The sequence below is a fragment of the Coturnix japonica genome, unplaced genomic scaffold (genome assembly GCF_054131305.1).
Source record: "Coturnix japonica strain WE unplaced genomic scaffold, WE-NBRP24 Scf049, whole genome shotgun sequence".
In the NCBI taxonomy this organism is placed as follows: domain Eukaryota; kingdom Metazoa; phylum Chordata; class Aves; order Galliformes; family Phasianidae; genus Coturnix; species Coturnix japonica.
In genome coordinates this window covers 1,854,131-1,868,416 of record NW_028188952.1, presented here as the reverse complement: position 1 = coordinate 1,868,416, position 14,286 = coordinate 1,854,131, and the positions used below count along the sequence as shown (strand labels likewise).

General features: G+C 50.3%; 1 protein-coding gene across 2 annotated transcripts; it reads left to right on the top strand.

Moving 5' to 3' along the window:
* The first annotated feature begins 34 nt into the window (after positions 1–34).
* Positions 35–13,730, top strand: DNAJC7 (DnaJ heat shock protein family (Hsp40) member C7). Of its 2 annotated transcripts, none has more exons than XM_085532623.1 (14): positions 35–136; positions 7,278–7,366; positions 7,886–8,010; positions 8,091–8,204; positions 8,648–8,722; positions 9,454–9,572; positions 9,711–9,864; positions 10,103–10,267; positions 10,695–10,786; positions 11,435–11,508; positions 11,891–12,037; positions 12,267–12,419; positions 12,912–12,974; positions 13,455–13,730. In XM_085532623.1, exons 1-14 carry the CDS (start codon positions 54–56, stop codon positions 13,490–13,492), a joined length of 1,491 nt encoding a protein of 496 aa, XP_085388749.1. In that variant the 5' UTR covers positions 35–53; the 3' UTR covers positions 13,493–13,730. The 2 variants fall into 2 exon arrangements, with proteins under 2 accessions (XP_085388749.1, XP_085388750.1); XM_085532624.1 differs by lacking the exon at positions 35–136 and adding an exon at positions 718–829.
* Positions 13,731–14,286: the final 556 nt, after the last annotated feature.

Here is a 14,286-nt window from a genome sequence, read left to right as displayed (position 1 = left end):
AAGCCCCGCCCCTTCCGGCGCCCCGCCCCGCCCCCCCCCGGCCCGGCGGTAAGATGGCGGCGGCAGCGGAGTGCGATGTGATCATGGCGGCGCCCGACGGACACGGCGAGACCGAGAGCGACGAGGAGGCGCGGAGGTAACGGGGGGGGGCGGGGCCTCGTGGGGCCTCACCGGGCCGCGCCGCTCTGCCCTGCCTTGCTTTGCTTTGCTTTGCTTTGTCCTGCCCTGCTCTGCTCTGCTCTCGGGGCGGGCTCGGGGTCACGGCACGGATCGAGCTCCGGGGTCGCTCCGTTGGACGAGAAGCTCCGGGTCCGGGTCGCTCCGTGTTTCCTCCCCGCCCGGCGCCGCGTTACCTGCAGCGCTGACACGAGGCGGCCCGTAACGCGGCGCTGTGCTGGGAGCGGGGCTGGATGGGGGAGAAGCCGGTGTGAGGCTGTAACTGTGCGTGAGGAGCCCCCGGTAACTCACGGCTCCTGGTAACAGCGCTATTGCTGAGCTCGGCTTCACCCCGCACAGGGCAGCACCCCGCAGTGTGCGCTTCCCTGTGGGCCGGGTGCTGTCAGCACAGGGGATGCGATGGGGAAGGGCCGACACCCGGACGGCGGTGTGAGCAGCACCGGGTTTGTTACCCCCGAGGAGCTGGGAGCACAGAGCTGGGGCTGGAGGATTTGAGGCTGCTCCCACAGCTCGTTGGTTGGTGGAATCAGCAGCAGAAACGAAACTAGAAGCGTCCTGTGAGCAGTGCGATGTTCAGAGCAAAGCCGTGGCCTGGGGAGCTGCAATGGACCGACAGCAATGGATGGATGGCTCCGGGACCCAGAGCTTCCTGGTGATGTCATGAGGAGCAGGAGGAAATGCTGCTCAGGAGGCATCGTGTGTGCTGTGTGTGTGTGTGTGTGTGCTGTGTGTGTGTGTGTGTGTGCTGTGTGTGTAGCACTGCCGAGCTGCGCTGCCCGTGGAGCTGGGGAATCCTGCTGCTGTGATTCATCCCCTCGGGCTGGTTAAAGATGACGACGGAAATGTTAAAAATACCCGAATGGAAGAGCTGTGCCGGAGGCGCATCGTCCCGTGGTGTCCTCTGACATTGGTTCCCCTTCCTTCCTCCTCCTGGGTCCTGCTGGGTGCAGGGAGCTGCCCTGTGCTGGGGGTTGGCTCCCCGTCCTGCTCTGAGGGGCAGAGCCTGCCTGGGTCACCACGTGCTGGCACTGCAGCCTGTGGGCATTGCCGTGTAGTCCTGTGCTTTTATGGTTGATTTCACACTGTTCTGTTGCTGGGATTCAAAGTGTGTGAGCTGGAGGTGATGCTCTGTGTGCACCGGAGGAACAAGGCAGGGTCCTGGGGACAGCAGCTCTGCTCTGTGTCCTCCGGGCTTACATTGGTTGCTCAAGTTCTATCTGTCAACTGAGCTGATGTAAATGAGGCTGATAGTCACCAAACGAGGGAGGATGGCTGGAGGCTTAATTAGGTGCTTAATGTTTGTAAAACATCACCAACCACGCAGGGGCTCTGCAGGCACTCAGCATTAATTGCACGGGCGTTCTCTGGAATCTGATTGAACGCAGCCGGGCCAGATTCTGTTAGAAAGCAGCAAAAATGAATGAAAAAGCTTCACTGAAGCGCTGTAAGTCAGCCCCGAGCTCCCTGTGCTCTGTACCTCTCTTCAGGAATTGCAGCTTGACGAGGCACAGGTGGGTGAGGGTTAGTCCTGGAGCAAAGGGACTAAATGTGCAGTTCTGTTCTATGTGGCTTAATAAAAATACAAGTGGTAACGGTGGGGCTCAGGATTCCTGAACAGCTGTAAACATGCCGAGCTGCTCACTCACCGGCGGCTGCAGGGACAGGAATAAAGTGTGGTCATAGGATAATTATGGGCTGTGGCAGCTTAAATTGTGAGGGTCCTGACGGAGGAGGGTTGATGTAAGTGCATTAATTTTATCTGCTGGGTGATGGAGCTGCAGCTCCTGGTGGGTGGGGGCTGCACTGCAGGCAGAGAGAGGTTCATCCCCAAAAGTTGCTTCCTTTTCTTCCCCCCCACTAGTGGTGAAGGTTTCTGACCCCTGGGGTCCATCCCTTGGCCCAGCAGACCCAGGAGCGTGGTGCTGCTGGGTCCATTCCTTTCCTGTTTGGGTTCTGTCGCTGTGCTCTGCTCAGGGCAGGATCCTTCTCCCCTTCCTTCAATTGCTGGAGGGTGCAGCAGCTTCATCTGGGAGGTATCTCAAATCACATGGAAAATATTGTGAACTGATCTGGACAGAGCATTGTTTTCATGGTGCTTTTGCTGCAGAATTCAGGTGTGTTGGTGCCTCTGCAGGAAATGGTCGTTAACTTCAATAAAACGATGAGTGTGAAATTTGCCACACAAAGTAAATTGTGCAGAAATCAAAGAGGAGGTTCCAGCCCTGGCCTTAATTCGGGTCACAATGAGTCCGACAGATGTTGCCTGCAGGCTGTCAGCTGTGGGTCATCAGGAAGGCTCCTTCTGCTGTTGCTGTACACGAAATCAGCTGCACCTCAGTCAGGCTGCTCCAATGATTATAAATATCCTGGGCTGCCCCTGCAGGTTGTGCTGCCAGGCCCTGCCCTCGGTTGGCTGGGGGGGCTCTGCTGGTGGGTACGGGCTGATCCAGGATTCCTGCTCTGCTTCTCGCTGGGCGCTGGAGTTTCCCAGGCTGTGGATCCAGCCTGTTTTGTGAACGTGTAATTATCAGCTTAGGGTATTATGAGGAATGGCAGGAGCTCCTCACATCGATGTTTAATCTCCCATACATTTGCAGAGCATTTGAATGCTCTGAATGAGATAATTTCTGTATACAGCATGAAAAAGACAATTGGAACTTGATGTTGAAGCCTGCCTTGAACTCCAGACCATCTTTTTTAGGGTGAATCACGTGAGTGTTGTTGTCTTACCATGCAGCTGGGCTGTTTCCTGCATCCAGGCCTTCATGGCAGCCAGTGCTCCGGGTGGTCCTGGGCCTTCTGTGGGCTCTCACACGCACTGAGGCTCAGCCCTGCCACCAGCAGTGCTGCTGTTGGTATGAAGTGGGTTGACAGTGAGCTCTGCTAGCAAGGTGCGTTACATAACCGCCTAATTAACGTTCAGGGCTCATCTGGCTGTTTACACTGAGTGCTGCGGGGGGCATTGGCTCCTTTCTGTGCTCCTGCTCTGCTGTGGCTTTTGGCCTTCCATGGCTGAGTTTGTCCTCAGGTATTGGGAGTGTTCTAAATGTCTGTGGATTTGCTTTTGATCGCTCCCCCAAAAGACTCGGGGTCCCAAAGCAGCCCCTTCGCTTGGTGAGTCCTTAGACTATCCCAGCAGGTACTTGTGTGTATGTACAGACTTGAGATCTCCCTGGTTCTGGGTCATTCTGCGAGTAAATGTCTTCGTTCTCATTGCTGCATTGCAGCTGGGAGCAAACCCACTGCTTGCTCAGTGGGGGGTGCTGATGTGCAGAGCAATGTGATCGTGGAGAGCTGCTCTGCTCTGCTGCTGGTCTGGTCTCTGCAGCCATAGGGTTGATGTGAGATTATCCTGCTCCCAAGGGGATTGTAACATGTCTTACATGACTCTGTTTTGTACCTGGGGACCTGGTGTTGTGCTTCTCCTTCCATGTCAGATGCAGGATAGGATATATATGTGTGTGCATATATATATATATATGTGTGTATATATATATATTCCCTTTACTTGGGCTCCTCAGTCACGAGGTGTGCAGCCTAACCTGGAAGAGTTCTGTGCCCTGAAAGGAGGGAAGGCTGCGCTATGTCCAGTGGGGAACACAGCAGCTAATTTTAAGCTCTAGACATCTGCCCGATGTAAACTGTATTGACATCACCCAACTTATTTTACCCGAGCAGCTGAGTAACATCTGACAGCTGAGAATCTCGTCTGGAATCCAACGGGAGCTGTGGGATGGAGGCACCATGTGCTATTAAGGAAAAGTCCCCGCTAGAATTGCTCACAGAAGCCAGCTGTGCTCTGTGGGTTTGGGCGTCCCAGAGGAGATGGGGGCTGGTAGGTTTTGGGGCTCTGGACACCTCGTAGGCAGAAGCTGGCCCAGTTAAAATGCCCGTTCCCTTAGATCTGGTGGTTTCAGGCAGTGACTGAGAGGTACTCGTGTTTTTGGCAGCGATTTCAGAGCATCCCTCAAATCCCATGTATTTTTTTTTTTTTGTCAGTGTGTTGTAATGGAGGCAGGAGATGAAGCAGGGAGTTGTTCTGAGCTGAGCAATTATAAGGCTGCTGCCAGGTGCTTCGTGTGCAGGTCCTGATGGCTTGGGAAGGTGAGGTGTGCTGCAAGGCAGGTCTGCGTGTTCCTTGCTGCAGCAGGAGGGGGAAGCTGCAACCAGGGTGTGGGGGCTGCCAGTGCTGGGGAGGAGGCAGGAGCTGTTAGCAGCCATGGGATGGGATGGGATGGGATGGGATGGGATGGGATGGGATGGGATGGGATGGGATGGGATGGCTGTGCCTCTCAGCTCTGCTGCCTGTGGTGTGAGCAGGGCACAGTGAGCAGGGGAACCTTGGGGTGGCAGGATGGAGCTGCTGCAGCATCAGGAGCCTGTGGCTGCTGCCTGTGTGTGACAGGTCTTCAGGATGGGGGAAGAATTAGAGGCTGAGACAAGTGTTAGGGAAGGGGAAGAAAGATGACTGGCTGGTATGGGGAGTTACAGCAGGCAGCCCCTCCTCTGAGCTATGGCTGCACGCACACAATGAAAGATGAGCTTCTTCCCCAGGTCCTGGGGTGACTCTTCCCTGTCTTCTGTGTTGGCTGCAGAGGACCCTGAGGAGGCTCTGCCCGCTGGGAACAAAGCTCCCATTCAGCCCGAGTCATATTTTTAGCAAAGCATGATTCTTCTTCAGCTACAAAAGTAGCAAGTGGGGAATGCAGCCTACATCAGTGCGAGATGCAGAATGATCTCATTCAGGCTGCAGCATCTGTTTGGATTGAAACAATTAGCAGTGATATCAGGAGATCTGCATTTCTTCTTGTTAGAGCAGAGTCCGTGGTAAACAAGAACTGTTTGCTCAGTGCTTTCTGCGTTAATGGAGCACAACTGGGGAGAGATGCTTCTGTTCTGTGTCTGGGAGCTGAGGCCACAAGCCCCACGTTTCCAGCAGCTGCCTTTGTGCTTTGGAGGGGATTTTGGGTTTCCTCTCGTGATCTTTTCTCCATCATTAGGCTTTAAGCAGTGTGGGCAATAGGAATCCACGTGTATTTCCTTTCTGCCCTGTTAGCTGAGGCTCTGTGACCTGCTGGTGTGTGGATCTGCCTTATGCTAAAGGTTTAAAAGGGAAAGAGACCAAGAGAAGAGAAGTGAGTAATTGTTGTGTTCACGCCCTCACATCTCACAGTGCTGTGCTTTGTGCAGGTTGCTTTGCCGTGCATCTCCTTTCCTCCTTCCATTTCCCAGCAGTGTTGGCCATCAGGGTTCCAGCAGCAGGTCCCATTGCTGTGTCTGATGGCAGTGTGACGGGTGATGCTGCTGAGGGACACGGGGTGGGCTGTGCTGCGTGGGCTGCTGGAGCAGCTTGAGGTGAGTTCTCCATTAGCGCTGTGCATCATTTCTTCAGGCCATACAACAAAAAGCTTCTGAGTGAGCTGCTGCCAGCCCTCATGGCAAGGGAGCCCTGAGCTGTGCTGGCAGTCAGTGCTGGGAGCACGTCAGCTTCTGGGAAGAGCGGGGCTGCTGAGTAAGCACCTTGTGGTGCAGCAATGGGAGCAGGGCCGGCTCCTGCCTCAGCCAGGTGAGTTTGTGCACGGGGTGATGCTGAACCCCTCACTATGAGCCCCACGCTGCACTGCTGCTCCTCCACCCTCCTTGTCTCATCCCGCTGTATGTCAACATGCCAACACAGTGTTCCATTTCCATTGCTTGACTTCAGCAGTTACGGTAGGGCTGTGTCTGCTCCACTGAGTGCAGCTGACAGCAGAACCTCAAGTATGTGCCATTCGCTTTCGTTTCTCACTGTGGCCCTGGGAGCAGCAGCACCCTGTGTCTATTGTCCTGCCAGCTGGCACAACTGTGGCTCTTCTGTGCAAACAACCCTTTGCATGAGGCAGTTGTGTGGGAGCAGCCAGTGGCAGGCTGGAATGAGGTTACAGACTTGTTAACTGGTTTCAACACATTTCCCTTTGTTCTCTGCCTGGTGGAGCTGCTCAGGCCCTGCTGTGGCTCTGACCCTGGGAGCAGTGCAGGCTGGCAGCTTTGTACCAATGGAGAACCTTGTGCAGAACAAAAGCTGCTCAGCTTTGGGATCCTTTGCACCAATGTTGTTCTGGATTTGTGTGGGAAAGTTGTGCATAAAAACCATGCGACTCCTCGCTCTCTGTCCCCACAGTTCTCTGCTCTGGCTCAGTTGTTTGTTGTTTCCTGGGGTGGGGTCTATTGGCCTTAGTTCAGAAGGTTTGGTTGTGCAGGTGCTTCCAGCAGTGGGCAGACAGTGTCTGTGGGCTCAGGAGTGTGATGCAGGTATTGATGCTGTGTCTTAGCAAGGGCAGCGCTTCTGTGGAGCTGGCTGGGGAGAAGCAAGTGAATGTCATCAATGAATACATCCAAACTACATTAAACTTAATGGAACTGTGCTGCAAGTTCCCTCTTGGGCTGCTTATATAAAATGAAGGTAGATGAGAGGAGGTGGGGAAGGCTTTCATTTCCATTAGGAGAAACTTTGCTTTCAAGAGTTTAAAGGATGCAGCTTTAAACCATATGTTGTGTGTTTTTAATGTCCTAAATTGTCTCTGCAAACGCTCGCTCTTGAGTGTGAGGACTATTTCTGGACCTGTTGCCAAGGCAGTGCCACGCAAGCCTTGAGGAGAAGCACCCGTATTTCTCCTTGATTTTGTTCTTTTGAGCATAGAAGTCGTTCTCAGCCCCCTTTCTCAGATGTGTGGGGCTGCTTCTGAAAGACAGCACGCAGTTTCTTGACTTCATTGGCTGCTGAGGCTGAGCAGCACTGGGGGAGCAGGCTGTTGGTAGCCATGTACAACTAAGGTGCTCAGCTCCACAGACAGCTGTATCTGAGGCAGAACGCTGCTCACGTGTGTGTTTGAGCTCTTCTGTGCTCCTGTGTTCAGCCAAGATGATCATTTCCATGTTGGTGACCCTCTTTGGGTGCTGAACTGAGAGCCGGGCTGACACTGTGCTCTTTCCACATGAGCAATAAACAGAGTCAGTGCTACAGCAGCACTGCAGGCGATACTGGGATTGCTTGGGGATCCCAAGCTTGATTGTGGTCAGACTGTGTTCTCACGCTCCTCCCTGTGTTTCTCTTCCTTCAGAGAAGCAGAGTCTTTCAAGGAACAAGGAAATGCGTACTATGCCAAGAAAGATTACAACGAAGCATACAACTATTACACGAAAGCCATAGGTGAGAGCAGCTGGTGGTAATGACAGTCTTTGAATACAGTGTCTAAAAATCAAACTGGTTATTGATCTTTACAAACCCTGCTGGTGTATTTTAACAGCACGTATTGGAGGAGAACTTTCTGCTGGTTTAATTACTTAGCAGAATTTCCCTGGATTGGTTATGCAAGTCAGTGTTAACGTGGGTGACGTGCAGCAGTTCTTTATTTCTCTTCTTGCTAAAAAATCTCTTGGATAGAAACCAATCCAGTTTTCCATGTGATGGGGGTCAGCAGTGCTGTCAGCCTAAACGCTGCAGGCTTCTGTTCTGTGGGACTTAAAGCCTGTGTGTCGTGTGAGAAGCAGTGATTTGATGGCTTCTGTTCTGAACCATCTTGCATCTTCCTGAGTTGTTTGGGTGAAATCATAAATTGGGAAGGAATGTGGTGGGGTTTTTTGTATCCCACAATGTCTCTGAGTGTGTTCTACAGGTTTGTAGCCGCTTACATCACACTAACAGCAAGTGCTCTTCCATTTCCTCCAGATACCTGTCCTAACAATGCCAGTTATTATGGTAACAGAGCTGCCACCCTCATGATGCTGGGGAGATTCCGAGAAGCACTTGGAGATGCTCAGCAGTCTGTCAGATTGGATGACAGCTTTGTAAGGGTATGTGGAAATCATCTTATTTCCTATGTGTGTCTGAATGCTTGTCTGCTCCTGCAGCTCCCTTTTAATGGTCTCCTCAGGGCCATCTACGGGAAGGGAAGTGCCATCTCTCCCTCGGGAATGCCATGGCTGCCAGCCGCTGCTTTCAGCGTGTTTTAGAACTGGATCATAAGAACACTCAGGCACAGCAAGAGGTAAGAAATTGAATCCCCATGGATGGGGCTGTTGGAGGGAATGGATTGAACTGGTTAGTAATGTCTGTGCACCCCAATGTAATGGGAAGTAATGAGGTGGTGATGAAGTCTCCTTGTCTGTTTCTCAGTAGATCAATTAGTTGCATAGTTATTTGTGTGTGATTGTCACAAAGCATGGAGGCTAAGCTGGTCTTACACCAGCACTCCAGGGGATATTGATGGTAAGGTAGCACGGCATTGACTGATGCAGCGTGTAGAAAGCTGCAACTACTTTGGTGCATCATTTACAAGAGTGCATTTTCCTGGGCTACCAGTGAGATCTCTTGACTTCAAACTGATTTTAATGCTGGCAAAAACTGACCTAGTCCGTATTGTTCTGTGGGCTGCAGCAGTTTTTGCTCTTATGACTGTAAGAAACACTTACTGTGTGCTCCTGTCTTTAGCTAAAGAATGCCAGTACGGTGCTGGAGTATGAAAAGATAGCAGAAGTGGATTTTGAGAAGCGAGATTTCAGGAAGGTAAGGTGACCTTGATTGCTTCCTGCAGCATCACTTCTGCTGTCTCATTTCACTGGGAAGACTTGCATGAAATGTGATCTTTGTTTCTGGAGTGCTGTTCTTGCTCCTTTCTCACCCAGAAGCCTTTGGCTTCTCAGTCTGAAGCACAGTGCTTCCCACAGCAGGCAATCGTGATGTCACGGGCCGGGAAAGCAGATGAACCTTGGTGGAACAATCACCCTGTTCTCCTGCAGATGTCCCTACCAGAGAGGCAGAGATGGCAAAGGACCCATTAGATCACCCTGCCCACTGCAGTCAGACCAGTCTAAGATCAGTCCCTGCTCTGTACTTTTTTTGTGTTCTGTCCAGTCCGAACTGTCTCAGTCTATTGAATCTCTGTCCCTCCCACACTCCTTTATAACGCAGGAAACAGAGACAGAATTGTCTTCCTTGGCCTTTTCTTTGGGGCCTGCAGTTTCAGTGGAGTTAAAGGGTTTGAACTTCTACAGGTGTTCCTTGGGTTTTCTGTCCAGTGCTGTTTCATGCTAACATTACATTAACCTTTGAACGTAAAGTTAGAACAAAGCAAAGAAACAAACACCACCGTGAACTGCTCTTAATGAAACATGGATCCAGCAGAAGCAGAACCTGCACGCTTCCCTCCCTGCTCAGATGCAAACAGGGCACCTCACGTGTGGTAACAATGCAGGTTTTCAAACTAAGCCTTTGAATGTTTGCTTTTCTCACACCAGGTTGTATTTTGCATGGATCGTGCTCTGGAATTTGCTCCTGCTTGTCACAGATTCAAAATCCTCAAGGCCGAATGTTTAGCATTGCTGGGTCGTTACCCAGAAGCACAGTCTGTAGCAAGGTGAGCATCTTTAAGGGCTTGAAATTGTGTGCCATGGATCTGATGAATCACCTGAATATCTCAGCAGAAGAGGAATGGTTGTGTTGATGAAGGGAAAGCTGCTGGAGGGTAACTCACAAATCTGTGTGTTTATCACAGTGACATCTTACGAATGGACTCAACAAACGCAGACGCTCTGTATGTCCGTGGTCTCTGCCTTTATTACGAAGACTGTATTGAGAAGGCAGTGCAGTTCTTTGTCCAGGCACTCAGAATGGCTCCTGACCACGAGAAAGCATGTTTAGCCTGCCGTGTAAGTTGTGGGGATTGGGGCTGGGACTACGAAATTACCAGGGTTTTCTTCTTGAAACAGAACACTGGTTCTGCTGAAGTAGTTCCTTGTCTGCCCCTTAAGTCTGTGACTTCTGTATCCTGTAATGGTGTCTCAAAGCAAATTAGAATGCTTCTGGTTGGCCTGCCCAGTAAAATTAGGTGTTGGTACCCCCGAACCACTCACCTGGTGTCCTTATCCAAGGTGTGTTGTCTTTCAGAATGCCAAAGCACTTAAAGCAAAGAAGGAAGATGGGAATAAAGCATTTAAAGAAGGAAACTACAAACTAGCTTATGAACTGTACACAGAAGCACTAGGAATAGATCCTAATAACATAAAAACAAATGCCAAACTCTACTGCAACCGAGGGACGGTTAATTCAAAGGTAAGAAGTGGTTGTTGTGCAGGGGATTTTTTTTATCTCAGGTCTTATTCCTCAGCACGTAGTTGATAAGTGGCAGATCGTTTATTGTGGAAAGCAAATGCTTCTCCTGGGGCAGCTGGAGCCATCCAGCGCTGTCAGCAAGATTTCCAGCTTTTGTGCTTGCACAATAATTGGGTCTGTTCGGAGCAGCTGAAGAAATGGACTCCTAAAGAAACAAAACTCAAATGCTTGGGCTGCCTGGAGTGGGAGGGGGAGAAGGAATGTAGTGTGGCCTTATCTTAATCAGTGTAAAGGCATCCTTATTTGTTTCCTTCCTTGGAATGAGGAGATTGTGCTTTCATTTGCTTAAAGTCATAACACTATTTAACGGGTTTGGGGTTGTTTTTTTCCCCCTCTGATTGGGATTCACTTCTGTCTGATGTTGTAGCTTAGGAAACTTGAAGAAGCAATAGATGACTGCACGAATGCAGTAAAACTGGATGAGACGTATATTAAGGCGTACTTGAGGAGAGCACAGTGGTAAGTAGGCATTTATGAATGGGCAGGTTTGTAGATGGGAACCTCCTCCCCGCAGCAATGAGTGACGGGGTGACAAATCTGAAGCAGAACTAAATTAAAGGTGGTGCCTTCAGAGGCCCATAAAACCTCTTCTGTGTGGTGCTGAGGAGGTGGGAAAGCGTGTGGTCTGTCCTGCCTGCCTGCATCTGGGGCTGCTTGTCTGTTGTGTTTAGGCAAGGTTTGTTCTGGAGATTTCTAAATCACAGTAAGTTGTGAGCGGGGCTGAAATGCCAGCAGGCAGGAGCACCCCCTTGGAGGTGTCACTTCTTATCAGGGCTGTCAGCGTGCAGCTCTGCACCAGCTCCCTTGCAATGTTGCTGGCTGCTGTTAATTCCTGCTGCTGGATAAATAATTATAAGGCCTTTAAAGTAGGAGGTGTGTTACCAAGTGAGATGGCAGCCTCAGCGTAGAGCCCAGAGAAGTTCCTGTGCCAGGTTCCAACAGCCTTCAGCAGCTGTTACCCTTTGCAGACGCTTCTGATGCAAACGCTGTTTCTTCAGCCCAGTGCATGTGTTCCCCTTAATTCACACCTACCCAGAAAGCTTCTGCCTGAGCCCCTTTTTTTGGTGCTTTCTGTGAAGTACAGCTTGGCAATCATTGTTCCCACAGTTACATGGACACAGAGCAATATGAAGATGCTGTAAGAGACTATGAAAAAGTTTATCAGACAGAAAAAACAAAAGGTAAAAGTGTCTGTTCTGTGCATGCTTCCTCAAAATAAGGCAGATGTTTTTGTTGCTGAATGTGTTTATCACCCTGAATAGTCATTGTGCTTTTTTAGTAGCCTGACATGAAATGGAGCAGCCTTAGTCTTTGTGGCTCCCTGTCTAACAAATACTGGTTCTGTAGCGTTGAGATGTTCACCTACATTTGGAAACAGCTTTAAGTGTACAGATAGACTTTGATTAGCTGCCTGATTGTAAATGCACGTGGGTTGGCTGCTTGTGGCACTCCATGTCTGCAGTTCAGGTCACCTCAACTCTTGGCCTGTCAGTGTCTGTTAAAGCAGAGGGTTGTGTGTGATGCACTAAGGCTGCTTTCCTTTGGCATCGCACGTTTTTGCAGAACACAAACAACTTCTAAAGAATGCACAGATGGAACTGAAAAAAAGCAAACGGAAAGACTACTACAAAATCCTCGGGGTCGACAAAAATGCCTCTGAAGATGAGATCAAGAAGGCCTACAGGAAAAGAGCACTGATGCATCACCCAGGTATCCAGATGTTTTTAGAGCATGTCTTGCTGCTTTGATTCTCCTGCCCCACGTGCAGCCACCCACAACCATCACTCAGAGCTGGGAATAAATGGGAGAGGGAAGGTGTGCACAAATGTGACCCCAGGGCATCTAAAATGCCTTCTGTGGTGGCTGGGGATGATGCATGCAGCTTTCTGTTCACAATAGAAACATCAAGTTTCTTTCCTGCCTGGTTTCATATTGTTAGACCGACACAGTGGGGCGAGTGCAGAAGTACAGAAAGAAGAGGAGAAGAAGTTTAAAGAGGTTGGTGAAGCCTTTACCATCTTGTCAGATCCCAAGAAGAAGGCTCGCTATGACAGCGGACAGGATCTAGAAGAAGATGGGCTGAACATGGGAGGTAAGTAGTTCTTATGGTATCCTCCCCTTTGTAATAACCCCATGAGCTGACTTTGTTTGGTCTGTGGGAGTACTTGAATGGCAGATACTGTAGAAAGCTGCAGATAATCAGGGCTGTGTGGTGGATGTTGTCCTTGACTGAGCTGTTGGACAGTGGGTGCCACTCTGTGGAAGCTCCTGTCTTTTCACAGGGTGCGTGAATGTATCACCCAAATTCTGTGGGTGCTTGTCCAAAACACCTCAGTTGTTTCTGTGAGTTAAGCTCAGATGGATGTTGCTTTTACCTGTTTTCTGCCACTGATGTGTCCTGTGTTGTACTGCAGCACAGTATCGTGGTGTTCTGTGCTGCTCTATTACAGTGGACAAAACGAGCTATTTGTTCATAGCTTTTTGTGAAACGCTTTATGGGCCCTCAATTAAGAGGCAGTTTCTAAACTGAAAGCTGTAACTGTCTGTTTCACTTCATCTTACAACTTCCTTTTCTTTCCTATAGACTTCGATGCAAATAATATATTTAAGGCCTTCTTTGGTGGGCCGGGAGGCTTCAGTTTTGAAGGTAGGTGGAGATGTCGTGCTCTTGGCTTTGGAAGCAGTAGGTGCACAGATTGCTTCACCCAGCAGCAGAGGTTGCCCAGCTTTGCTGTGCTGATGGAGAGGAGCCGTGCTGCTGCTGCTGGAGTCCCTTCAAACCTCAGGTGTGGTCAGGCCTCATGCAGCACTGCACGAGCCCTCAGCACTTACCGAGTGTTGGTGTGCCCTATGAGGAGCTGTGTGTTCGTTAATGGTTTTGTTGAGTGTATTTTGGGAAGTCTTGCATGGCTCTTGTACCATCTGTTCATCCTTGTCAGCTTGCCTGCAGAGCCTCCCTTGCCCATACTGTCAGTGGTCCACTCTTAAAGGTTGGGATTCAGCTGCTGGAAATGCGTGGACAAGATCTCTCCTACTTGCCCAGATGGATTTATTTGAGTGACCTGCTGGCTTGGCAGGGAGCTGTTTACCCACTCTTTGAACTAACATCTTTCATTTTCTTTTTCAGCTTCTGGGCCTGGGAATTTCTTTTTCCAGTTTGGCTAAAACACCCAAACCTGCTCTGCTGCTTTTAGCCTTCAACACGGACATACTTAGACTCCTTCCTCCATCATGTCTCATTGTACTTAGAGCAGTTTCATTTCTCTCGGTTGGAGACCTCAGTTTGTGTGCGTTTGTGTGTGAAGAGGAAACCAGCTCGGGGAAGGGAAGGCTTGTGGATTTTGTTTTACTGTTAACTTTATTAAAAAAGAAAATAATAAAGCTTTGAATCTGTTGGTCCCTCCATGCTGGCCCGTGCTTTCAGGCTGCTCCTCAGCTGAGAGGATTTCCCGGAGTCCTCCTGGAATTCTGCCACGTTCTGTTCTGGCTGCACAGCGTGGCAGCATCTCTCAGCTTTGCAGGAGCTTCTCCATTATCGTAACCCTCTGAAAACGTTGCCAGCGTTCCCTCAGATCTCACTCGATCGCATCCCGCCGCTCTTTGTCTCCTTCCTTTGCCGTGGCTCTCCCAGAACGGTGCCCTTGGACTCGGTCGGGAAGGTGTGAGCAGAGAGTTGCGTGGCAGAGAAATGGATTTCAAAGAGCAGCTGATGTGGGAGCTCCCCGTGGCGCAGCTGAAGCTGAAGGGCTTCGTGTTCCGCTCCAGGATTCGCCCTCTTGAAGAGGATGCAGGATTTGCTCTGGGTTTATTTTTCGGCTTAATCCACCCACCCGAACAGCGAATACCTCCTGTGCTGGGAACTGGAATCTGCTGGGTTTGAGATCGTCGTGTTAGACTTTGTGTTATGATGCGTAGCGTGGATGAACCCTTCTTAGCTCTGAAGAGATGCAAAGTGACAC

Coding starts and splice junctions, on each gene's coding strand:
- DNAJC7 (XM_085532623.1), top strand. CDS start 54: ATGGCGGCGGCAGCGGAGTGCGATGTGATCATGGCGGCGCCCGACGGA. Junction 8,723..9,453: donor AGAAGCGAGATTTCAGGAAG/GTAAGGTGACCT, acceptor TTCTCACACCAG/GTTGTATTTTGCATGGATCG. Junction 10,268..10,694: donor GAGGGACGGTTAATTCAAAG/GTAAGAAGTGGT, acceptor CTGATGTTGTAG/CTTAGGAAACTTGAAGAAGC.